Source organism: Manis pentadactyla, chromosome 3, assembly GCF_030020395.1.
Source record: "Manis pentadactyla isolate mManPen7 chromosome 3, mManPen7.hap1, whole genome shotgun sequence".
NCBI lineage: Eukaryota > Metazoa > Chordata > Mammalia > Pholidota > Manidae > Manis > Manis pentadactyla.
The window spans coordinates 10,245,326-10,270,725 of NC_080021.1; the positions used below are offsets into that span (position 1 = coordinate 10,245,326).

Consider the following 25,400-nt stretch of genomic DNA (forward strand, 5'->3'; position numbering starts at 1 on the left):
ACACACACACACAAACATACACACCCTTTTCCACCCGTTATGGATGAAAACACTCCCTAGTATAGTATTTATTCATGTGTATGTCATCACCTCTGCAGTCTTAAAATCCTCCGTGACTGTTGCTAATGTAGGAATGCAGACTTTCAGAGCTGGAAGCCGCTGTCAAGATCCTTTGTTCCCTGCCTCCGTACGAGAGTTGAAACTTCTTCCTGACACCAGGTGAAGGACATGTGTTACTTCCAAGGCAACAATGCTACCCTAGTACATTCCTGGTCTCAATTCCTGGTTCCATGCAGGTCCGTCAGGCTGTTAGTCTGGACTCCATACCCAGTGGTGTGCTGGTCAATATTTAATACCTTCTCCTAAAGAAAAGCCCTGATTTGCAGCATTTGCCACTTTCTGTGATATAAATACTCCCGCCATGGCTGATTTCAAGCTACCAGTATAAAGTGATAGAAATCAGAGCTGGGACAAGCTGCTCATAGCTGGCTCCTGTGAGGTTGTCTGAGCAGGCTCCAGGACATCACTGTCACCCAGCTGTCATCACATATCATCAGGGAAAAGGTCTCCTGTATCATCCCAGGTCTCTGACCTGAAGCCACGTGCTCACCCACTCTGTCTTCTCTGCCCGGAGTTGCACCTGATCGTACCTCTGATGAGTTTTTAGCAGAACCTGAGGCTCTGCACTGCCTTCCCAGCCACATCTTCCCACTCACTCCCAGAAAAGGATTCCAGTGATCTTTCTTAGACTGACTACCTGTCTTGCCCTGGAGTACTTTCAATTTGGGCTAAGATCCTCATGATGCCCTGTACTTCCACTGAGCTCTCCACTAGCAACTTTTATAATTCTCTCTTCTCCTCTCCATTGGAAGATATTTTAAAAGGTTTTTTTCATTTGGGCACAGTATTCCTCACCATTGCTTCTACCAACATAGTATAGTTTTTCCTCTTGGGGCTCACAGAGAGCAAGCCCTACTGGGAATCACTTCCAAACCACTTCCTGATTAGCAAACAGAGGACAAACTGGGGGGTCCATTCTTTCTCAAATTGACCATAAATACTTGATAAATGTAGCCTCCTACTGTAAAATGGTGTAAAACTTAGTCCATCATTATATTAGTGCCTAACATAATGCTTGGAACACAGTAGGCACTCAATAATGAGATCTGACCATTCCTTCATGACTTCATTCATTCATTTATCCTTTCAGTTAATTGAATTACCATTATGTGGCTGATGCTAGACACAGTAGATTCTCATGAGAAGAATGGAAGGTCAGGACAGAGCACTGTTGAGTAATCAAAAAGTATCCAGTTCAAGATATTTGAGCTGAACATGGACCAGGGATTGTATTATTTTTCAACCACTTAGAAAAAGGATTGGCCTGTTCCCTTTGGCTCAATTAGCCTCCCTCTTTTTGGAGGTAGAGGGAATGATAAAATGAGAAGGCATGCCTGGGGTGGAGTTTTTGAAGGTACAGTATGTTCCTGCTGATTGATAAGCTAGCACCGTAGACCCCACTCATTGAGACCAATAGTAGGGAGGCAGGTTAAAATTAGGAAGCAGCAAGTCGAGATATTCTTCAGAAGAACATTTCTTCACTTTCAAGGGCATTATAGATAGTTTCCATAGCCAGAAGGTCCTCAGGAACAGGCTTAATCCTCTCTGTGACTCATTTTCCCCATCTGTAAAATGGAAGAAATAGATTAGATTGGTCAGAGGTATTCTTAGTTTTCTTTAGCAGCAAAATCTTTTTTTTTTTTAATTTTTAATAAGATGTTGAACAATAGCCATAGCAGATACAAACTAGGGTGCTCTGATAAAGGAGGATTTGGGGAAGGGCAACAGAGTTAGTGGCCCCCTTTCTTGACGGAGTCTGAGATCTAGAGTGACATCACTGGACTTACATTTTTAAAGCTCACAATTTCTGCTGTATGAGAAATGAATCCAAGGGGCTAAGATTGCAGGTTCAGAGACCATTTATAGAGGAAGTTGCTGCGTGTGGGCTTAGATTGAAGAGCAGGGAACTGGTGGACTCCTGGGTAAACAGCACTGTGGCCCAGACCCTGAGTGGAGGTATGCGGAGGTAGCCAGCCAGACTCCGGTTGGGACAGATGGCTGCGCTCCTGGCCCTGTCTGGTCCCCAGGGTGGTTGGTGAACCGAGTAATTCACCAGCACAAGAGGATGAACTGAGAACTGACCTCATACAGCAGGAGAGCCCTGCCTGTGCAACTGACTCAGCAGTTGACCTGGGACCTGCTCATCAAATGTGACTTGAGACCTTCACACCACCTGGGGTCACGTCAGAGTCCACCCCAGACCTCCTGAATCAAATCTGCATTTAGTAAGTTTCCCTTTGGACATTGGAATTTGAGAAAACTGTTAGCAGAAAAATGCCTTCAGGACGAATAACCCACGTTAGATTCCCAAATGTTCCACTGACTGATATTGACCTTCATCAAATCACTTTTCTGAATTTTTTCATCCACACCATGGAGGTAGGAATAGTCAACTTACACGGAGTTCTGTGGGACAGAGATGCCGTAACTAGAGCTTAGCACCAGTGACTGTGGAAGCAAAAGTTGATGTCCAAGAAAGTAAGGGAAAGTGATAACACACACACACCATTCTTGTGTGGTCAAGGAAAGAGGAAAGGGAGTGAGGAAGGGGTGTGGGCCACCACTGTGTCTGGTGTGAGTATTCAATGTTCAGTGTTCTATTTTCTCTAGTAAAAGAAATTCGTCATACCCTCTGGGGAGAAGAGGAAAGATCTGCTTTTTAATTGAGTGTTTCCAGGAAGATTGTCACCATTTCACAGGACATGTAAAGAACATGGGATTTTAACTAAAATAGAGCAGATTCTGACATCCCTCTTACCTCTTTCCTATGAAATACTGGGTGGGCTGATTGGCCTTCATTTGTCTCATCTGTAGGATGCAGATCATAAAACCTCCTAGATGTTTGCAAGGATTAACTGAGACACGATATGAAAAGAGTCTCCCTTTTTATGTAAATTCCCCTTCCTTCCTCCTTTTCTTCTATGGCCATTTTCTACCATTTTTAGAAGACCCTTTCTCATCCAAACAGTACTTAGAACTATGGCCTAGGACTTTGATTCGCACAACAAAAGTATACTGGATGCCCACCCTGGGCCAGGTGCTGTCCTCAGTGCCAGAGACCTAACATGGCTGGGTTTGTTCATACATCTACTGTGTGCCCATCCTGGGGTTTACAGCTGTGCTCCACACTGTCCTAGGTGATAGGTGGGCAGCATGCCTGGCGTTTATTCCTTTTTCCTGTTTCATTCCCCATTCTGTAGGTTACCCCAGGGCTACCTGACCTGAACGGGGCAGAGATTTCTTCCCCTCGGGATACAGGCAAAGTCTGTGGTAATTTTGATGGGATTCACAAAACCCCTGTCATTTAGGTTTCAAGGATAAGGATCATTTTGTAAGGTCTTAGCATCCACTATTAAAAAGGCACCCACAACCACACACTTGGCTAAGCAAATTAATAACTCAAACAAGATTGAAAATATTTAACCTTCTTAGGAGAACACACTGTTTCTCAAGAAGCCTGGCAGGGCCATTTGCATGCAAACACTTACTGGACTGCTTTTAAATGATCCTTATCTATTTATTGCAGCAGGTCTGGCCAGTCCCCTCCTTGGCAGCCCTTTGTTTGCTATTACTTGGAACTGCTGCTACATATGAGCTGGAAAGTCATCCAAATGTCCTTATTGAAAGATGCTCAGTAGTTGGGACTTGCAGTGTTGTCCATGGGCCTGTGCCCAGTTAGCTCGATCAGTCAGCTTTGACTGAGCCTGCTGCTAAAGCCATGTGAGTACATGGGCATCACACACAGATGACCAGCAAGTGGCGCGGGATGGATGGACAACGTCATTCTATTTATTTCCTCTGCACTCTATCTGGACAGTCTTTGAGAACTCTCCTCCGGTGATGTGCTAGTAAATGTTTAACCACTAGTTCTGATCAGGAGAAGGGCAGAGCCCCCACCCCAAACTGCAGTGTTTGCTGGTCCTATGGTATAAATAATCGCACTATGTGTAAATTTCAGATTACTACCGTGACATCACTGAACACAGGAAAGAGATGGGCGCCATTATGTAACATTTCTACTATACAGAAAACCGAAGTATAAATAACCTTAAGGGCATAGATAATAGTGAGCTATAAAATAATTAGGTAGTGATGAGTTTTGAGCATTTTTACCTTTGTTTTTAATATCATTTTTTCTATTATAAGTTTATATAATTAATTTTTTAATAACAACTATGTTTACGGCTTGGAAGATTCCTAAGAATTCACCAGTTGGGTCTCAGGAGTCCCATGAACTGGCCCCAGCACGCCACTGTTTCTTCCCCACTTACCGCGCTCAGGCTGCGGAGTGACTCCGCTCTCGTGCCCAGTCTTCCCTCTCTGTGTGTCTGGGAGGACTGAGAGCTCAAAAGCACTTGCTCAGAGGCAAGTAACCAAGTGATGGGCGTGTGCTCTCCCCCACACCGTTTTCCCCTGCTAGTGGTATTTGTCACTGTCTCCTTTGTGCGTTCAGAGCTATTTGTGTGCTTGTCCCTTCCACTGGGGTCTAGGCAGTCAAAATTGTGAAACCCAGATGTCCCCTGAAGGTCCCTGTGGGATCCGAGTGGAACTGGTTTGAGCCCCATTGCAGCACTGGCAGGAGCCTGCTTCCCTGCAGCCCGTGTCCTCAAGCACCTGCGTGGAGCATGGTCCTGTTTGTCTGCTTTCCTCTGGCTGAGAAGTCCGCGCAGAAAGCCCGTCCTGTGGCAGAAACAGTGCTTCCTCACTGGTGTGGGCGGCCTCCCAGACCTGGGACACAGCCGCTTTCTCCTGATGTCCCTCAGACTGTCATGCACAAAGGGCAGTTGGGCACCTAGCAAACTTAGCTGAGCGTCAGGGCTGCTGCAGGGCTGTGTTTTGGCTTTGCCGCTGGTGGTGGTGTCATCATGGTTTTACATTCTCGTGTGGCTCAGCCCTCTTTTCTCCTTAAAGCTTCACATCTTCCCTTTCCCCGGCTCCTGTCCTACAACTCTTCCACAAAATGCAGCTCTTATTCTGTGGGTCATGAGGGGGGGTTTATTATACAGAGAAATGTGGCTCTTCATGCTTTTCTGTATATTCTCAGACTCACTATGTTTACTGATCATCATGGACCCTCAGTTCTAAGTCACCCTTTGTCTTACATCAGGTTCCCCAAATCTGAATCTTAAGCTACAGAATGTAAACAAAAGGATGATTTCAGTGAAGTCCCATGGAGGGCAGCTTTGATCTGATCCCACAGGGAGTTCTGGAATGTGTCCTGATGTGGGACCCATCAGTTGTTGGCTAAGGCCCAGCCCCACTGGTGGGCACTCCCTGTCCTCTGCTCCTGACCTCAGGTAGCACAGTTCCAGCAGCCAGACTACTTCCTTCAAAGAAGAATAGCAAGTAAACTCATTGGAGGCAGAAGCCCAGGAAACAGTAAAAAATCCTTGGATGGAGAATCTGGGCAGAACATGAACAGTGTCTGCTACAATCTTTCATGACAAAACAGAACTGCCCAGGGCTTTAGCATACCTGCCTCTCAGCTTTTTCCTTAGTCATCTCCATGAAGAGAAGAAAGCAGGATAAAGATTTATTTCCCTCTGTTATGAATAAGGGTGCGGCCCTTAGATAGTATGATGCTGTTGTTTGGGGCAGAGGAAGGTGAGGGGGCTAGGCATGCAAATTTGCAGGGTGATATTTGGAAGTGATCATATGTTCCAAAAAAAGAATTTTAGTGCCTGTGAACCAGCAGAGGTCAAAAGAACTTGGAGCCCCAGCCCTGGCAGGGATTGGTTGAGGAGGGTCAGCAAGCCATGTGGCCATTCATTCCACAACTATTCTCAGAGCTCTCCTTGTGCCCCAGACACTGTCCCAGGTACCAGGGGTAGAGCACTGACCAAGAATGACACATCCCATCTTAGCTCAAGTGTCCTCACCTGTGGCATGGGGTAAATCATTCAGCCTGGCAGATTTGTAAATAGAAAGTGACATCAAGGTGCTTTGTTAGCTGACATTGGCCATGTCATGTTTTTCTTTCCCAAGCAGAGCATTCTTCAAAACAAAGGTCACTTCAAACAAGGAAGTAGCCTAATTCAGGGCTTCCCAAATGCCGCCAAGTGCATCATGCCTGGTAGGGGGTCGGGGGGAGCTGGCAGGTGTCAAGAATGGACAGGCAGGCTCCCCTCATCTCTCCACACAAAGCCACTACCCTTTTTCTTGGACTTCTGCATAAGATTTTGTTTTTGAAGAAAGGATCTGCTACAAAAACAAGGAGGGCAGGAAGGAGGGAGGAAAACAAAGGAATATATCAACTTCAGCTGAGGGGACAAAAGTTGATCCATATATTTTCAGGAGGATATATATATTGCTTAAATTGTGATCTGTGTCTTAGTATTAGAACTGGGAAGCATCTACAGAAATTAGCTACAAGGAGGAAATTGCAGCTCAGACAGACAAAGCGACTTGCCGGAGGTCACCTGGGGAGTTTGGGGCACACCCAGGACTAGAACCCAGGTCTCCTGACTCTAGTCTGGGGTCTCGCACTGACCCCTGCCCTCCTGATCTTCCTTTATCTTCACAGTGAAGACAGGTGTACATACAGACAATGCCTTAGCTGGCTACCTTAGTTCTGAGTCATTCTGCATATTTTCCTGCTCTGTGCATGCTTTTTTTTTCTTATCCTCCTCTCAAGGAGAAAGCCTAGTGTCCTCGTCTCTAAAGAAACAGAAAAAAATCCCATTTGCGATGCTGTACTTATGACACATTTCCCATGCAGCCTCATAACTCGCCCCGAGCAGCATTGATTACTCAGTCCCCATTAGAGCCCCGAGAGGTCACAGCGACCTTGACAAATAGATCTGGGGTCTTCATTACTGTGGCTAGGATGGTTTCAAACCAGAGCTTACAATAACCTACCCTAGCGGCGGCTGGCCTTCAGATCAGCCCACCCAGAGAGCTCATTCTCTCCACATCCTCTGCGCCTGTGGCCTGTGAGTAAAAAAAGAGGGACAGACCAAGGGCAGGCTGTGCCTCCATCTCAGGGCTGGAGGGTCTGACGGGCGCCTTGCAGGAGCTGAGCCTCACAGGGGTTGGTGTGGGTCTCGGAGCCCTGCTCAGGCATGTTGTTGGTAGATAGGGAAAGCTAAGAGGGCCAATCTGCCAAACTGACAAGGTCTCTGGGAGACCGGCCTGGGGGGCAGACATGAGAACCTAAGCCAGAATCCCCGCCCCTGCCCCAGGGGGATGGATGGAGAAGGAGGGGAAGGTCCTGGGAAGCTCTGGCAGGAGAGCGGCTCCTTCCTCAGCAGAGTCCACTGTGCCACTGGTGGGACTGTCAGACATTCAGATGGCAAAGCTGGAGGGGACAATAATGCTTCAGCTGCAGAACTAGAGATACAGGCTGCGTCTAAGAGGGTAAGTTGAAAAAGATAAACAGAAACAGAAAGGCCTGCAAGGTCCAAGAAGAAGTCAATTACACAAGCGCTGATTTATGAGCCATAGTTTCATATGATAAATGTATAAAAAACCTGCCTTTCAGTTTTCCATAAGTTAACTGAAAAGCCACACGTGTCGCGTGTGTACCACAAGCTCCAGTGAGTTGCGAGGCCATGTGTGTGTGGTCTGCGGTGTGGGCAGAAGGCGCCTGCCGCCTCTGTGCACAGAGCCGCTGTGCAATGGGGGCTGCCTGCAGGGCTGCACAGGGAGAGGGCATCCCAGGGCACTCAGGCCTGCGGAGTGTCACTCCAAGTAGGCCGTGACTGAGAGGAGAACCAAGGCCACAGCCCCAGGGGCTGGACGGTGACGTCAGAGGGGGCAAAGCAGAGTCGGGTGAGGAGACCCGTCTGTGGATGGAGCTTGGGATCTGCAGGCCGAGGACTGGAGCCTGTCAAGGTCCCCACGGTGAGCTTCACCACAAAGAATCTTCTTTATAAAGGGACTGTACTGGGCATAACAGGAGGAGGCCTTCCACCGTACAGGTCAGACCGCCATCCGTGTAGACCTAAGGATCACTCAGTGTATACGGACAGCAGGCTGTGTCCAAGAGAGAATGGTCAGGGTGGCAGATACGCTAGAAGGCCTGTCATACGAGGCCGGGTTTAAAGAGCAGATTCCCAAAGACAGATTTACGGCCTTGAGAGCTGCCTTCCAGATCTGGAAGAGCCAGTGTGGAAGAAGGAGATGCGTGTGTTTCCAGAGGAGAGAAGCAGGGCAGTTGGGTGGGCTTTATGGGGAGACAGGTGTTCACTCCTTTAGGGGAAGAATTTGCAGAGGCCCTGGGCGGAAGCCACCGGTGAGCGCCTTTTACAGAAAGTCACAGGAATTGCAGGAATCAGGCAAATAGACAGAGATGGGAAGGTGTGTGTGGGAGCTTAAGTTCTGCATGTGATGAGTAGAAGGTCAGGGCCATCTGGCCAGAGAGGCAAAGAAGGCATGTGTGTATGTGCCCTCTGTGTGCAGCACCACCCTATACGGGCAAGAATGTGAGTTCTGATGCCAGACAAAGCTGAGTGGGTTTCCATGTTGGTTCTTTCACCTACTGACCATGCGGCCTGGGAAATATATGTAACCTTGTTAACAGATAATTACTCTTTCAAAAGGTAAACTCATGACTTTCACACAGTTATAAATTGAATGTGTGTTAAATGTTCTTTTCAATCAATGACAGAACCAGGCCAGAGTTCTAAAGACCTCAAAAGGGAATCTGAAAAATGGGCATTTATAGATCATAGATCGGGAGGTATTGAAATGAATGGCAAATGGGAGGCATGACTGGTTTTTTTTTCATAGGAGGGGGAAAGAACTCAAGTGAACCTTTACTAGATAGTACAAAATTTGCATGTTTACAGTCAAGAGTTAGTTGGCGTTGCTATCAGTTATTTACACCTTACAGTTACAAAGTGACTTAAGACAACGGAAGACCAAAGTCAATAAGACAAAGAAAGGCATAAACCAGAGGCATAAACAAGGCAGTTTTGCACTGAAGCACACTTTTCCCTACTACACCTTTTAGAGCCTGTTTGCCCACCTTGAAAGTGACAGTGATTGTATATCATCAGTTTGCTGTGAGGATGACACAAAATGTTGCATGCCTTGCATTTTGTCCAATACCTGGTACGTGGCAAGTTTTCTGTAAGGGGCCCAGCAAGCTTGACAGATGGAGGGAACACAGTGATAGGGGCAGGTCTGTGCAGAGTGTTACGGAGCCTGGAGGAAGACACCGTGACCTGACGTGGGAAACTGTGCAGCAGAAACTTCTGTGTGCGCTGTTGATAACAGCATGCACTGAGTGGCCATGGGCCACACACTTTCAATGGATTGTCTTCTTTAATTTCCACAACTGCCTCAGGAGGTAGATATACCCCACAGAGAGGTAAAAGAGTTACTGAAGAATGAGACAGACCAGAATCAATTAACATGACCATTTTCTAGGTGAGAAGTGTGGTGGACAGACTTGAAGGTGGGCCCATGATCCCCTCTCGTGATACATGTGGTAACATAAAAGTGGAGTACCATCTTGCTGGTGTCTCTGTCATCTATCTATTTCTCTCTCTCTCTATCTCTATCATCCGTCTCTCTCTCCCTCTCTCCCCATTGCTGGATTTGAGAAAGCAAGCTGTCATTATGAATCCCAACAGCCACAGGAAATGAATTCTGCCAACAACCCAAGGTTAGTTTGGCCACAGGTTCTTCTCCAGTTGAGCCTCTGATGAGAAGCCAGCACTGGCCAACCCTTCGACTGCAGCCTTAGGCAACAGACCTAGATAAGCTGTGACCAGACTATTGCCTTACAGATACTGTGAGATGATACATGTCCATTGTTTTAAACTGCTGAATTTGTGACAATTTGTTATGTGGCATAGAAAATGAATGCAGATAGTGAGGATATAGACTTCAAGTAACTTGCCTAGTGCCCCTCACTAAAGACTGCTAGAGCTATGATTCATGTGCTACTCTTTCAGAATGCAGAGGCACAGCCCTGCTCATGGCAGGCACACACTTCAGCCTCATGTGCTCCTTTGACTATTGACCAGTTAGAGACAGGACTCAAGTTCATACGGTCTTACTATGAAGCCTCCAGTATTAGCTGGTGATTTATTATTCCCAGAAAGTGATTTTCAACCATGACTGCGCATTATTATCATTGAGTGAAGCTTAAAAATTAGACCATCATTGGCCCCACCCACAGCAATTAAATTAGGAGATTCAAGGGTTGGGAGCAGCCATTGGTGTTTTGTTATTTTGAGAGATCCACACATAATTTTTAATTTGCAGCCTCACAAACCACTGTTCTAAGACACAGTGATGCCCAGGGAATTTATATCCACACTATATGCTGGGAGAAAGCCCTTGCTAAAAGATGACTTCCAGGGAAAGGTATAGTCTTGACAGGCATCATAGTTTTCCATTGACACAAACATTTCTTCTATACCCAGCTCTTCTTGCCTAAGGAGGTAAGACCCCATGTGTAACACCACCTATTTTCCCCAAGTGCTCTGACAAGTGCTGCTAGACTGAAAAAAGAAAAGGTACAGATACAGAGTGGTGGTATAAGGTCAGAGAATGAGGAGTACACCCCACAGAGAGGTCAAAGAGTTACTGAAGAATGAGACAGACCAGGACCAATGCACATGACATCCCACTGCCTATTATCTTCAATAAGTCTGGATAGGAAGGGCTTGGGGGCTTCCTGCTCATCACCATTCCCTGTAAGTGAACTCTGAGGGCCAGTTCTAAGCCATACTCTGTGTTGTCTGCCTCCTCTTGAACAGCCTGAAACCCAGAATGCCTCCTGCTGTACCTCATAGACCCCAATGCAAATGAAAACCACATTTCTAGCTCCTGTTCTAGATGCAGAAGGTATCTTCAGAGGAAGAGTGTGGAATGAACATGAGCTGAAGGTCTGCTATGTGCCAGCCACTGTACCAGAATTTTGCATGCACGCTCTTATTGACTCTCCGAGCCAATCTCTTACAATTGCTCTAACAGGTCATTTGGTTACACTCATTTTTGAGATGAGGAAATTGATGCTCAAAGTCCGCTTGCCCAAGATTGTACAGGTCATTGGTGACAAAGACTTGAAATCAGATTTCCTGACCTAGTATTTCTTTCCCTCCCCATCCCTCTTTTCCTACGTTGCAAACCATATGCAACCTGTTCCTCACTTTCTCGGGGTACCCCTAGATAAATTTTTCACCCTAATTTACAAAATTTGACCCTAGTCCTAGGAATTAGGGACAGTAGAGCCAGGTGAACCCAAGATTGAGGTAACTCCTAACATGTGTGCCTAGTGAACAATCTTGTACATTCCGCCTAAGAGACTGACGCTAGAAATAGGTGAGAGAAGGGGGTCTCCAAGCCCCAGGATGCAGTGCTGGTTTGAAACTGTAGCTAATAGCTTTTAACCCTTGAAAACTCATTAGGGTGCTCTTGACTGCCCTCTGTCCCCACAGAGTAGCATGTGCTGTGCCCACCTTAATTTGGGTGCCCTCCACTAGAATAATTGGTTTCCTTATAATGCTGTAAGTATCTTGAGGGCAGAACTGATTCTTGTGTCACCTCTGTACCTTGACACAGGGCTCACTCAGTACAGAGTAATTGCTCAGTGAACGTATTGAATGAAGGACTGAGTGAGTGAATACGAAATCCAGAAGCAGTTAAAGACGAACGCCGAGCCCAGGGAGGGAAGGAAATCGCTACAAGTGCAGGTGAACACACAGATGCGTCTCTGTCCTCTGGCATGGGGTACACTTTTTAAAAATCTCTCTCATTTTGGAAACTTGAAGCCACTAAATGTTTCCATTCTAATGAGATTTCCAAAAAGAGAGAAAAACATCTAGAATAATTGAGGCTTCTGTCGTGCTGGGGAAAAAACAGCAGGGGACCCAGATTTTACTTTGTGTCTCTGTGTTCGGTTCTCAAAAGAAACAGTGGAGCCATTTGTAGGAAGGTGCTAATGCAGTAAGAAAATCTAAGATGTTTACACCTTTTGGTTTGGGTCTGAGAGAACCAATTTTTATATCTGAATGAGAAAAGTCTCCGGGGCATGGTGAGAAAAGTAAGTAATATGCCAATTACACATTGGCATTTTTCCCACTGTCTTCAGCCTAGAAGGCCATTGAAAAGGGTGGCATCTGATTTGGCCCTGTGTAGGAGGAAAAGGGGAATGCCTACTGGGGATAATTTTTGAGCTGCTCGCTTTTCTTCTAGAATCTCTGTCTCTCAGCTGGAGATCCCATGAGAAGTACCTTAGTCCTATGGTGCAAAGCTTTATTCCTTTTTAAAATGCAAATCCCAGGTGCCACTTTATACCTGTTGAACTAGCAAATCAATTAACAAACGGTAACGGCCAGTGCTGATGAAATTGGGTGAAAATGGGGTTCTCCTATTTTCCTGGGAACAATGTAAAGTCATGCAGCCTTTAGCAAACTAGTTCTGCCTGAATGTACCAAGAATCCATGCAGACATGCAAAGCCCCAATAGTCGAGAGATTTAATATAAGGAATTGGCCTAAACAAGGAAAAGCTACATGCACAAAGATATTTACCATAGCATTATTTATAATAACACAGAATTGGAAGCAACCTAAACCTTCATATCAAGCAATAAGAAAATGCTTATATATATTTCAATGCACTGATGTCAAGAATGCCGCTCTTTCATTAAACACGATTGTTTTGAATATTTTATAGCTAAAGTGAGAGAGCATTTAAACTTTAAGAAGGTAAAATGTAGACTGTAATGTTGTGACAAAACAAATACATAGAAATGGTATATATGCACGTGTCCTTGGGCTGGAAAGGGAACAGAGGAAAATGAAAACAATTGACTTATTAGGCTTAGAATGAAGTATGATGATTCTTTTACCGTGCTTTCCATTGTTCACTTCAGAATGGCTTTTGTGAATGGAGTCTTTTGAACCAAGAGGACGGGAAATGTACAGGGTCAAGGTACCTGACCGTAGGCATGCCCAGCGACAAGAACCAATGGGAGGTTGGGACACTGAGGACCTGCAGTGAGAAATGCAGAAGAAAAGGCTGACGGGGCAGCACCAGACAGAAGGGATGCCCTAGGGCATGGGCTGTAGGCCCTGGACTGTAGTCTGCAAACCCCAAGTCCTCTCAGGAGCTCGTTAGGCCTAGACAGACAGAAGACAGGTAGCAGGACTGGAGACACAGGTGGCTGGATCTACTATGAGCCTGTTACGATGTGCCCCTCTCCTTGTGGAAGCTGGGGGACCCAGGGGACCCACGCAGCCTGCTTGCCATTCCGCCGCCACCTTCTCCCCTCCACCCTCACAGACCAAAGGCCATCTCCCCGTGACCTAGGGAGAGCTGCTGAGAAGCCTCCTGGACCTCTCATCCCCCGAGGGATGGTTCAGCATCATCCCCGTGGCAGAGTGAGTGTCTGTGGAAGCATGGACTCAGACCTCAGCAGTACTGCCCATGGTGTGGACCAGAATATTTTGTTTACAAAGCAGACTGGACTTCTAGTTCAGGCTTGTGGGGTTTTGATCCTGCCTTTGGCCTTCCCACCCTGTAAAGTCACGCAAACCCCTATAACCAAGCGACGGAAGCCCCTGCTGCTTCTGTCTTCTGATTTCTCAGGGTTTTCTCTTTGATGGTGAGCCCCACCCAGCCCCATCCAGCTCTCTGATACAATGTGTTCTGGAACAAGGTCTTGAAGAAATTATGAGAATAGCAATAAATACAGTCCTGGTGAAGGGGGGTGGGTAGAAATGTAGCTTTGCATTTTGTCCAGCCTCCCAGGGTCAGCTTTCCTGGGTGGGCATACATGAAATGCCGCATTTATTTCCTGGAGGTGCAATGTGCACGTGGGAAAATTCCCTCAGGGGATACAGTGCTTGGCTGGTTTGGTAGGAAGCTGACAAAGAAAATGGGAGGAAGTCTGCAGTCCGGGCATGAGGAATGGTGAGAGGGGTTTGAAAGTTAACAACTTCTATTCATTCTCACTCTTCACCTGCACTGGGATAGCGTCACTCTGGTATGTGTTTACACTGTGTTTTACTAGCCTCATTTTATAATAAACAGACGGAATTTTCCAGAGGCAAGATAACAGGACCAGGGACATGTGGCTAGACAGGTGATGCAGAATTTGAACCCAGATTTTCCTATCTCCTAAGACCCTTCTCTTTCTAATAAACCAAGTTGTCCAAACGACCCTTGGTTCTGTGTATACGGAGGGTGGGGAGATGGTGGGTTGGGAGGTGGGTGACAGGAGATGGGGCTGAAACAAAGCCCTTCTGTAGAGTTGAGATGAGGAGTTAGAGAGACAGAGAGCGTTGGGAGGGATGGCAATGAGGCTGGGAAAGATTTCCCTGGCCTTTCCAGGGTGGAGACCTATCAGGAGACCATGGGAGAGATTCAGGAGAGAGATGGCACGGCTTGACTAGGACATTAGTCATAGAGACATACGTATCACGTAATGTGTGATACTATTTCAGAGGAAGAATGGACCCAGTTTGCCAAGGATCAGGTATGCCTGCAGAGGGGGGGGCGTAGCTATGGCCTGCAAGTGGGCGGAGTTGGAGGGGCTCTGCCTTCTGGCTGCAGAGCTGAGATGGGCACCAAGCAGGCCTCATCCCCCCCTCCCCGTGAGTCCTCCATGGGCAGCCCTTTGCACCTTCATTTCAAAATCTTCAAATTAAAGTGCCAAGACCCAGAACAATGGGGCATCTTGCTTGAAGTCATACAGCTCACAACCCAAATCCAGGTCCTTATAAACATGGGGCTGCCTGTTCAGGTCAAATCTGGGAAAGGAGTAAAGCCAGTAACGCTGAGGAGTGCGTATAAGATTCCTGAACCTCAGTACCTCTCCTAGCTCTGCCAGCTTAGGTGAGCCTTGGGAAGTTCTGTTCCAGTAAAATATGGGAGCTTTAGTTCCAGGGAAAAGAAAGATGTGAAGTGTGTGGAGATCCAAACAAACTCAGAGTGCTGATAAAAATAGAAGGGCCCAGCCCAAGTAAATGGACCCATACTTCAATGCATGCGCCCTGCTGAGGCTGGGGACATAGGATCTGCCTCCAGCCCCTTACACGCACCTGGAGTCACATTGTAACACCTTGTCCTGCTCAAAGGGTTTCTCCTAAAGGACTTGGTGATAAGGCAGCTTCACATACCCATTTCATGATTCTAAATGCATATTTTTTCCCATTTTGGAGTCCCTAAAGTGAGGATGTGAAATACAATCAATGGCTGTCACAATTTATAATTGGCTGTTTCCTTTTCTTAGTAGTTTATACAATTTTAATGTCTTACAATTAATAGTGTTTCTTGGTAAAGTTATCCAAAGATGATATATGTTTATACAATTTTAATGTTTTATAATTAATAGTGTTTTTTTGGTAGAGTTAGCCAAAGATGATGTATGTTTGATGAATTCCAAATGTATTGTATTAATGATAATTGCTTCCATTTATAACTTCCCAGGCACTATGTTTTATACAGTAATTTTTAATAGTCATAATAATTGCAACATTTATCAAGCCCTAGCCTGACATTTTATTATCCCTATTTTACAGATGGAGAAACTGAGGTATGTTTAGTACTCATAACAACTCTGAGAGGTGTAATAGTTATTCTCAGAGTGAACACGAGGGATGGGAGAATCAGAGAGTTTAAGTGACTTACCCAGTCACAGCAGTAAATAGTGTAGTGAAAATTTAAACTCATTCCATTTTTAAGTCCCACATTTATACTCTCAGTTACATTTTGTAAATGGTCATGAATGTTAGCAAATTGGCAGGAAAATAGAAATTATTTAGTGCCTACTGCCTGCCTGTAAGCATTTTATATCTGTTATCGTATGGAATCCTCTTAGGATGTGGGGACTTCATTCCCACTCTGCAGGTGAAGAACCGAAAGCCTGCAGGGAAGACTGAACTTGAGATTTGGACATGGCGCACCACAGGAGGTCCCCATGACACTTGGTCAGGTCCTAGAGAAGTTTGCCTTACAGCCTAAAGTAATACAGTTAGTACCACCCACAAATATGCTCCTGGGCATCAACGGTGAGTCTAGATAGGTTAGGGGGTGGTTGTTTATTTTTCTCAGTTCTTGTCCTCCCACAACAAAGAATTGAAGGGCAGAGACACAGTAGTGAAGCAGAGTATAAGTTGTATTTGAAGTTATGCACTTAAAGAGAAAAAGTGCCTCAGAGAGGAGGTGCCCTGAAAGGTTGGGGGTTCCCTCTTTTAAGGATTTTTTCAAAGGGCCAGGGGGTATCAACTTGTCAAGTGGTCTCAGAATGCTTATCTCTGGTGAGAGACACCATGTGTCCTCTCCTCTATTAGCAGTCCTCCAGGTAATGCTGCAAAATTAACTTAACACACAAGAAATTTACTGATCCGGTTCCTCCCCAGGATAGCAGCTTCCCTCTGGGAAGTATTAATCAAGACCGCCTGCCCTGCCCCCCAAGGTGGGCTGTGTTATTGTCTGTTTGTTAAAGAATATGTTAGGAATCTTCCTAACTTTCTGACTTTTAAAATGGAATCTTAGCTTTAACATGGAATCTTTCCTATTTGGATGATGGAAACTATACTGTTTATATCTGGGCTTTTTTGGAAAATTAATTATAATGCTTGTCTCCAGCCCTGGTTACACAATTACTTGATAAGGGGCTGGAGGAAGAGAAAGAAAACAGCATATAGGTTAAGTTAAAAATAAGCCGGGCCTTTCAGCTGCTGCAGTAAATCTTACAATGGCATGATCTAATTGACACAATGAAGACATGGGCTGCGTCGGATGCTCTTCTTTATCTGGGGAATGTCCAGACATTCTAACTTGCTCCCGGCCTTGGAGCTTCACATGATTAACTCATTAACTCTGTGAGCCTTTTCTGGCTCTCTCTATATCTGGGAGTTTTACCTGGTTAACTCTTTGAATCCCTTTTAGTGAGCTTTACTGGCCTTATTCTCTGTCCACCCCACTCATACCTATTTTTCTGCCTAACAGATAGGGCTGTTGACTTGTTTAAAAACCATTAATGAGAAGATGGAACATCAAGAAGAAATGCATGGTAACATACCATGAAACTTAGATGTTTACAGAGGTGCTGCAAATCACTTCCCTGAGGGGCCTTCGGATCTTCTAGCTCAGGCCTCTCATTTCACAGATGTAGACGCTGAAGCCTGGAAAGAAGAAAAGCTCCTCCAAGCTTCTCCAGCGAATAAATAACTGGGCCGCAAGTGGAACTGAGGGGTGTAGTGTCTTTAGCTAATCCCCTGGGCTGGGCTCTGTGATTCTCAGTGGCCCTGGGGCTGCCTCACAGGGGATTAGGGCTCCCTGGCATGCAGTGAGTGCTTTACTCAGGCATTCCGGTTGCTGATCAGTAGGATCCCGATGTCGTCTGAAGGGCTGTATCTTCCGCTTGAGAGCACAGACCATGGGGTGGCTGAGGACCAGGACCTCTGGGCTAACTACAACCTCAGCAACACCTGCTCTGTTAGACACTCAGTTCTGCCTGTGTCTGGCAAGGAAGAGTGTTCCTCACATCCCCACGGAACGGCACCCAGACAAGGATGGGAAGGAAGAGAGCCCCATGGAGTCATCTGCTGCCTTCCTCCCTCAGTCTAGGATTTTGGGGAGCTACAGGCGCTCGACAGCTGCCCTGAGCAGCTGTAATGGGGGCAGGGACCAGCTTGGGAACTACCAGGAAGCGGAACTGGGCTTTTCTCCCTGAACCTGGTGGTCCAGAGCACAAGGGAGGGGTGGTCCTCTCAGCTGAACCCGGAGCCCTCAGCCACCCTGCCTGCCCTCCAGCCGGCGCTAACTTGGCCATGTTGCCTGCAGATTCTCGCTCATGGACCACTGGCCGCCCGCAGCACAGGGGTGGACCCCATCCACGCTCTCCCTACTCCTTCTGTGCTGTGTTGCCTGAGCCCGGAGGCTTCGCTCCCATCTGTGAAATGGGGATCCAGATATAATAAGGACAGTGCCCCCCCGTCTCACAGTGTTGCTCCCAGGTGTAAAGCAGAAAATGATGTACGAAGGAAATGATTCGATATATTCAGGAGTTTTTATCACATACTTGTCTCTGGGAGAGAAGCTGTGAGGGGGTATTTGGCTGCTACGCAGCTCACACGTCCATCATTTTCAGTGCACCTAGCTTTGTTCCTAGAAGGGGAGAGGTGGGGGGGATCCGCGGCCACATCGGCTCGTCGCCCCGATCTGCCTGAACGAGGCCACTGCCCCAACACAGGTTTGGTATGGAGGGGGCCCCAGGAGGAAGCGCTGGTCCTCATGTGGGCTCCCTGGCCCTTACACTGTAGACACCAGGTGCTGCTGCAAAGTTGCTCTCTCTGGAGCCAGGTGCCTCCCGCCCTCTGCAGCCCTGGCCCGGCTGGAAGGTGGCAGAGGACGAGGGTGGGGACGTTGGCATCTGATCCAGGGCCTTGTCCGAGACCCGAGACGCTGACTGGCCTCATCTGCAAAGGCAGCCAAGCCAGGACCGTGCAGACAGAGGGACTGACGTTGCTCTCCAAGACCCCCGCCACAGCCGCCCCCCACTCCCAGGAGGGCGCCAAGTGAGGCTGAGGCAAAGAGGGACAAGGAGGGAGGACAGTGCAGTGAAGCAAACAGGGCTACAGAGAGGAAGCCCGAATGATAGGGGAGGTGACAGTGATCGGTGAGCCCCGAGCCAGGAGCCGCGGGAGACGGGGGCGCTGATCATTCGGTCGGTCCGTCTAAAACCAAGTTCGTATCTTGAGAGTAAACTGAAAAGCTCAAGACACCGAAGAGCATTTTCCCTTTCTCAGATGAAGGAGGGCTTCCTTGATGCTTGGAGCCTTATGAAGTAATTGTTCTCCAATCTCAGGAAGTAAATTCACAACGTCGCTGGTGCTTTAATTCCTGGAGGCGAGAAAATGCGCCGCTCGGTCGGGCCTTTGCTGCCCCCTGCTGGCTGCAGCGTGTCTCTGCCCGCTGCCTGGAGATGGGAACCAGGCTGAAACTGCCTCTTGGTGACGGGTTAAAGCTCAGTTAGCCCTTCCCTGGCGCCCAAATCGGACTGCTAGAGCGGATCGGGACTTAAGGCTCCAAGCGCGACCTCTCCCCTAAGCTTTAGACTTGAATTTGTATCAGCCTTCTGGATATTTCCACCCGGACTTCAGACCCAGGAGGTCAGTGACAGTTTGTCTCTGCAGACCTGCTGGCTCCACTGCATAAACTCCTGTCTGTGAACAGCACATTGTCCCATCACCCACCCCCAAGACCCTCCAGACACTCCCCGCGTTGGCCTCCACGTCCTGGTAGTTGCAAATCCTGTGGAGAGCGCCGGGAGGATTCTGCCTCACGGGACCCTCATCCTCATGAACCTGTGCCAGCAGCTTCCTGAGGCTGTGCTGCCAGAGAGCAGCCGTCACAGGCATACTGAGGGATGACATGCTTATGGACATAGATATAGACGTGAGCACATAGAGATGGAGATGGAGAGAGATTTCAAGATCCTCTGCAGATTGAAGTACAAACTCCTCACTTGACCTACAAAAACCTTCATATCCGACTCGGACCTGTCTCTCTAGACCCATCGTACACCCCTTCCTTGCCTTTCATTCCAATAACAGGGCACTTGCTCATCTCGAAATTGTTTTTATCCATTCTCTAAACACTTACGGGTTCTTATTAAATGCCAGGCTTTGAGAGCCGCTGAGATACAGAGAGGAGCAACGAGGGGATCACACAGGCAGACCAAGACCCCCCACACGGCCCAGACAGCATCTGATGGCCTGGGGGGAGGATTACCTGCGCTATAAAAAGTGCATCCACTTGGCACAGATTCCCATGCTGCACTGTATTAGTGTTCTCTTGCTGCATAATAAATCACCACTAACTTAGTGGCTTATAGTAACACATGCTCATTGTGTCACCGTTTCCATGGGTTAGGAGTATGGGCACACCTTAACAGGACCCTCTACTTGGAGTCTTGCAAAGCATTAGTCAAGGTGTGGGCTGGGCTCCTTCCTGGAGCTTGGGCATTCTCCTCCAAGTTCATGACTGTTGGTTCCTGTGGTTGTGGGACGGAGGACCTGCTTTCATGCCAGTCATCAGCAGGGGGCTACTCTCAGGTCCTAGAAGCCCCAGTTTCTTGCCTTGTGGCCCTCACAGACCCCTCACAACATGGCAGCTTGATTCAAAGCCAGCAGAAGATTATCTCCTCATTCTGCTAAGACAGAGTCTTACAGGAAGTAGCAATCACAGATGCATCTACCCCACTGCCTTTACCATGGAACAAAACCTAATCAGGGGGCTGATCCTGTCACCTTTGCCACATTGTATTGTTAGAAGCAAGTCAAGGGTTCTGCCTGCACTCACAGATGGGGATTGTACACAGGTGTGGCTTAATGGGAGTCCCCTTAGAGCATGCCCACCTTGTTCTGCAGCATTCGATCAGCTGTGGGATGCTGAGCTATCTCTTCCCCCCACACATGCCCCAGCCCAGCCTCCAGCTCCATGTTCATTGCCAATAAACAGCAGAGCCCCTCATACAAGGCCCTGGTTCATGGTCTGCTTTACAGGCCCATGAGCTTAAAATTTGAGACAATCTTGTCCTTAAGAGTCCTTCAGTATGTGGCTAGGCCCTATCTTTTCTTCTTTGCCATTCCCGGCCGTCAACACCAACTCCCACGTCCAATTTCTAGTTAAATTTTCTTGATGAATAGTTTAGCGGTCTCACGCCTTGAGGGTTGCAACTTCCACTTCAGTGGGATCAATAAAATGTTTCAGTAGACAAAGGCAGTCCTGCTCTAAGAGGATTTCTGGTGTGAGGGATTAAAGTCATATGTTTTATTTACTACACCCTGCAAGTGAATGATTGCAAAGTGATAATGGGTTATGATCAGTATGGGAGTAGAAATGCATCAGGGTGCTCTCTGGTCCCAAGGGAGGGGTCCCACAGGAGAACCTGCAGAGAGTAGCTGGAGTCATGGAAGGCTCTGGAGGCAAGGCGTGAGTGGCACTGCCAAGCATTAGCAGGAGGATGAAGGGGCACAGGGCAGTGGGGCGGGTGGGGACAAGAACAGACACACATGGGCTCAGAGTCTGAGGAAATGCTGTCATCTGTATGGCCAGCCTTGGGGGGTGGTTGGGGAAGCAACAGAAGATGAGACCATGGAAAACAAGGCCAGATCACGAAAGGCCCACGCCCCTTGCTAAAGGAGGTTGGTCTGGGTTTTGTGTTCATGAACTTTCGTACTTTCTGCACATGCACATGTTACCCACGTTGCCTCAGGGGCCACACTCCAGGTCAACACACAAACAAATGCAGGATGTCCTGGATAAATTGGAACATATGGTCAACCCTGGCTAAGCCTCAAGTACTCTTCCAACCCCTTAGCCATAGTTTCTTGCATGCTTCCAATCTGGCACTCCCAAAGCAGGTGGTGGGCACCAGCATCATAACCTCAACCACACTCTTGTTTTTGTCCTCTGTGTCCCTTAGTCCTTGAAAATGAGGGCTAGGTTTTTTCCACATTTGTATCCTTAAAACCTATACTCTGCTTAGGATAGATGAGGAACTTGATATATTGATATTACATCTCAATAAAATAATAGCTAACACTTAGAGAAGGTTAACCATCTACCAGGCACTGTTATGGGTACCTTGAATACATCACTGAGTAATTGAGGATATTGCCATTTTATTGGATTCGTTTTACAGAAGTGAAAACCAAGACACAGAGAGTTCATGTAACTTGCCTAAGATGACAGAGCAAAAGAGGAAGAAGAAGATTCTTATCTCCAGAGACTATGAGTGAATAAAATTAAGTCTTGCGATCACTTGAGTGTGGACTTGCAGAGTCATCCAAGAGCACATTTCCCAGGGCCTGGCCAGCCCGTCATGAGTGCGTGTCTGGGACCGCACCAGGCATCATTTGCATGATCCTATACAGTTGAGCAAAGGGCTCCGCATCCATTATGTCCTGTGGTCCTCACAGTAGCTGTGATCTCCAGGCAGACTCACTATTTCCATTCTATGAGTGTGATCATCAAGTTTCCCAAAGTCAGTGAGCTGCTCAAGACCACATAGAAAGTACCAGAGCCTTGAGCCTGTGTCTTTGCACTCCAAATTCTGTGGTCTTTTCCTGACAACACAGTTATCCTGATGGCGATGATCCCTTCTGGTGAAATTCTTCATCTCTAAAATGGGAGTGGCCAGATCTACCTTGGGAGGCGTTTCTGAGAGGATAGTGAGCTGATAGTTGCAAAGTGGTGACTGGAAGGTGCTTCTTAAATGGTGATGGCAGTAAAATAGCAGTGAAACGTTACCACAGTCATTGTCCTGATCACTACCTGAGAAGATTTGGGATTCAGGACAGGCAGATTCCAGGCATGGGTTGGGAGTTGTGAATTTAAAGTAAAATGGCCAAACCCAGGAGGGAGTTGAAAATCTTGATTAGATTCCAGGCAGGCTTGTAAGTGTAGATTCAGGTCTGCAGATGAGCAGGATTATTGATCAGAAAATGTGGACTGATTAGGATCACCAAGGGTCAGAGCCTGGGCTTGAGTCTCCAGCCAAGGCCAGGAGCAGACGTTCCCAAACACCCTTATGTTACGGCCCTTGCCATCACACCACGAGGTGGCTTTCTGTTTGTCTGGACAGACCTCGTGAGGACCAATCCAGCTTCTCCATCAGTGAGTTCCAGCTCTGTGTCCCTGGTGCCTGACATATCAATAATGAATGAAGAATGCATAGGTCAGTGCCCTCTTACACAGCAAGCCAAAAAAGCATGGACTAGAACCTAGCAGGGGGAATGGATACCAGATTACATAGAGCAGGAGAGTTTGGAGTATGTGGTACCAAGCCTCACACATGGATCTTAGCTAGTAATTTCCCTCTTAGACACCAGGGAGCCTGATGCTGACCACTGAACCAAGGGGGGAGAACCATTTTTCTTTGCTGAACCAATGAAGCATGCACACACACGCTCTCCCTCCCACCCAGACACGCAGGGTTTATCAAGAGAATAATCTCAAAGGATTATTTGCAGTTTGCGCCTGCCTGAGGCATTGAAAACCACTGTCCTGTATGTGCAGGACATATTATCACTATATTTGTATTCCTCCTGATTTTCCAAAGCCTGTGGTTCACTTTTGGTCTTTGGCCATCTGCAGCCCCCCAGTGTTGGGACCAGATGATCTAGTTCAATTCTATCTAAATAACTGATTCCACTAACTAGCTGGTAAAATAAAAGTAATGCGTATTGCTTAACCTCGCTCAGCCCTGTTTTCTTTAACTGGAATCATCATTCCTACCTGCCTTATAGGTTTGTGGTGAGGTTATGTGGGCTAATATACAATTCATCTACCAGTGTCCGAAGGCAGCTGAAGTTTCACTCAGCTGACACCTTTCTTTGTCTAGTTTCGGCAGCAAGCCGGGACCTGATGATGCCTCCTTAGTCTCCTTTTTCCTTCCTTCCAGGTTCCTGATTGTCCTGGGGTGCTTGATTCTGGCCGTCCTGACCACGTTCAGGGAGTACGAGACTGTTTCGGGAGACTGGCTTCTGCTGCTGGTAAGATGGTGCACCCACCATGGTGTTGCTCTGAGGTGGAGGCCCCCGGCTGGACCTTCACAGCAAAGGTCAGGAGGCTGCCATTGGGTACAGCTCTGCCAAACTCGCTCTGGCTTCCTAGAGTCTCTGGCCAATTCCAGGCTCAAAAGAATGATGCTTGAATCCACTGGTCAGGTCGGCCCTGGGCACAGGTGTAGTGAGGAATTTGTTATTCTAGACTAGAGGTAAGGGCATATACCAGGTCAAAGCATAACCAATACATGTTAGGCATGTTGTAGTTATATTATACTGGAATATTAGGCTCAGAGCCTGGTTCCCAGCCTGCAGTTCCTTCTTTGCCATGTTCTGTCCTTGAGAAATTGGTTTAACTGCTCCTTGACTTGGTTTCTCAAAACATAAGATGAGAATAAGTTCATAAACACTTGGGTGGTACCTGGCCCGGAAGCCTCATTCAGTAACTCTTGGCCTCAGTTAGCGATTCCAGGGCCAGACCCTGGGTGGGGTTAGTAGAGTGTGGTTCATTGACACCTGTCTTTCCGACCTAACTGCTCTTCTCAGAGGCTTTTAGTACAATAATGGGACTTTTAAAAACATGATCCATTGGAACGAAAACATAGGAAAAAGAACAAGAAATCACTTCGCAAGGCTTAATGTAAGGGACAGTTAGCCCATCAGAATGCAGGCAGGTGACTGAATGGAGGTGATCCACCTGTTCTCCTGCCCCCTGCCCCAGCGAAGCAGCGATGGCAGCGACCGAACTCCTCACAACGTCAGAACGGAAGTGTCCAGGTCCAGACGTGCAGGTCCCGGTTAATCAGTGTTCCTCCGTATGCTCTTCAATGCAGGAAACATTTGCTATTTTCATCTTCGGAGCCGAGTTCGCTCTGCGGATCTGGGCTGCCGGATGTTGCTGCCGATACAAAGGCTGGCGGGGACGGCTGAAGTTCGCCAGGAAGCCCCTGTGCATGTTGGGTAAGCCCGGAGCCCAGGTTGAGTGGAGGCTGAGGGCCCCTCTTGGGTGAACTATTTGGGGACATTTTAAGCAGACGCCATCCCTCTGGGAAATCATGTGGTGTTGTGGAAGCCAGCCCGGCCTCTGACCCTCCTCGATGAGGAGCTGCCCCAGTCTTCCATGTGCTGAATGCCTCCTTCTGTGGCTTATCCTCCCAGCGGCTCTATAGGGCAGCGATTCATTATGGGGGCGGGGATCACTGTGGGCTTTTGGGTGATGGAGAGACAGCTTGTTGCTTGATGTCGAGCACCCCCAGGCCCTAGACTGGTGGTGCCCAGTCACTGTGACAACCAAAACTGGCTGTACATTTCCAAACTGGCGGCAGTGGGGGTAGGAGGCATGACACCATTGCTGTTTGAGAATTACTTCTATAGGACTCTTTTGTGCCCAGTTTACAGAAGTGGAAACTGAGGCTCACAGAGCTGAGTCATTTTCTAGTCACATAGATAGGAAGCAGCAGATTCCTTCTTAATACCCAGGTCTGGAAGAATCTAGCCCCCGTCCTCTTACCCATCACCATGTTGCTGTGTCCTGACCCAAAAGTTGCTGTGGGAAGCTGTCAGTAAACCCCTCCATCCAATTGATAGCTTTCATTTACCCCATTTGGTGCAGCATGGACCCTATATCTTTGCATCTGAAGATCCTACTAAAATCATATAGTGACAGACAAAATCTGCCTTCGTTGTGGGTAGGACTATTGGAACTTCAGACCCCTAGAAATGGTTAAAATTACAGGATCATTGGATGTCTGGGCTGGAAAAAGCATTTTTATGCTCTGAAGCATTTAGTCCAACATGCCCT

At 47.4% G+C, this 25,400-nt stretch overlaps 1 protein-coding gene across 1 annotated transcript in view; it reads left to right on the plus strand.

The window, feature by feature from the left end:
- KCNQ3 (potassium voltage-gated channel subfamily Q member 3) overlaps positions 1 to 25,400 on the plus strand; it is a 278,157-nt gene that overhangs the window by 210,871 nt on the left and 41,886 nt on the right. The window contains exons 2-3 of the mRNA XM_036890535.2: positions 23,497 to 23,587; positions 24,433 to 24,559. Coding sequence (XP_036746430.2) covers positions 23,497 to 23,587; positions 24,433 to 24,559 — 218 coding nt within the window. The remainder of the gene's footprint in view (positions 1 to 23,496; positions 23,588 to 24,432; positions 24,560 to 25,400) is intronic.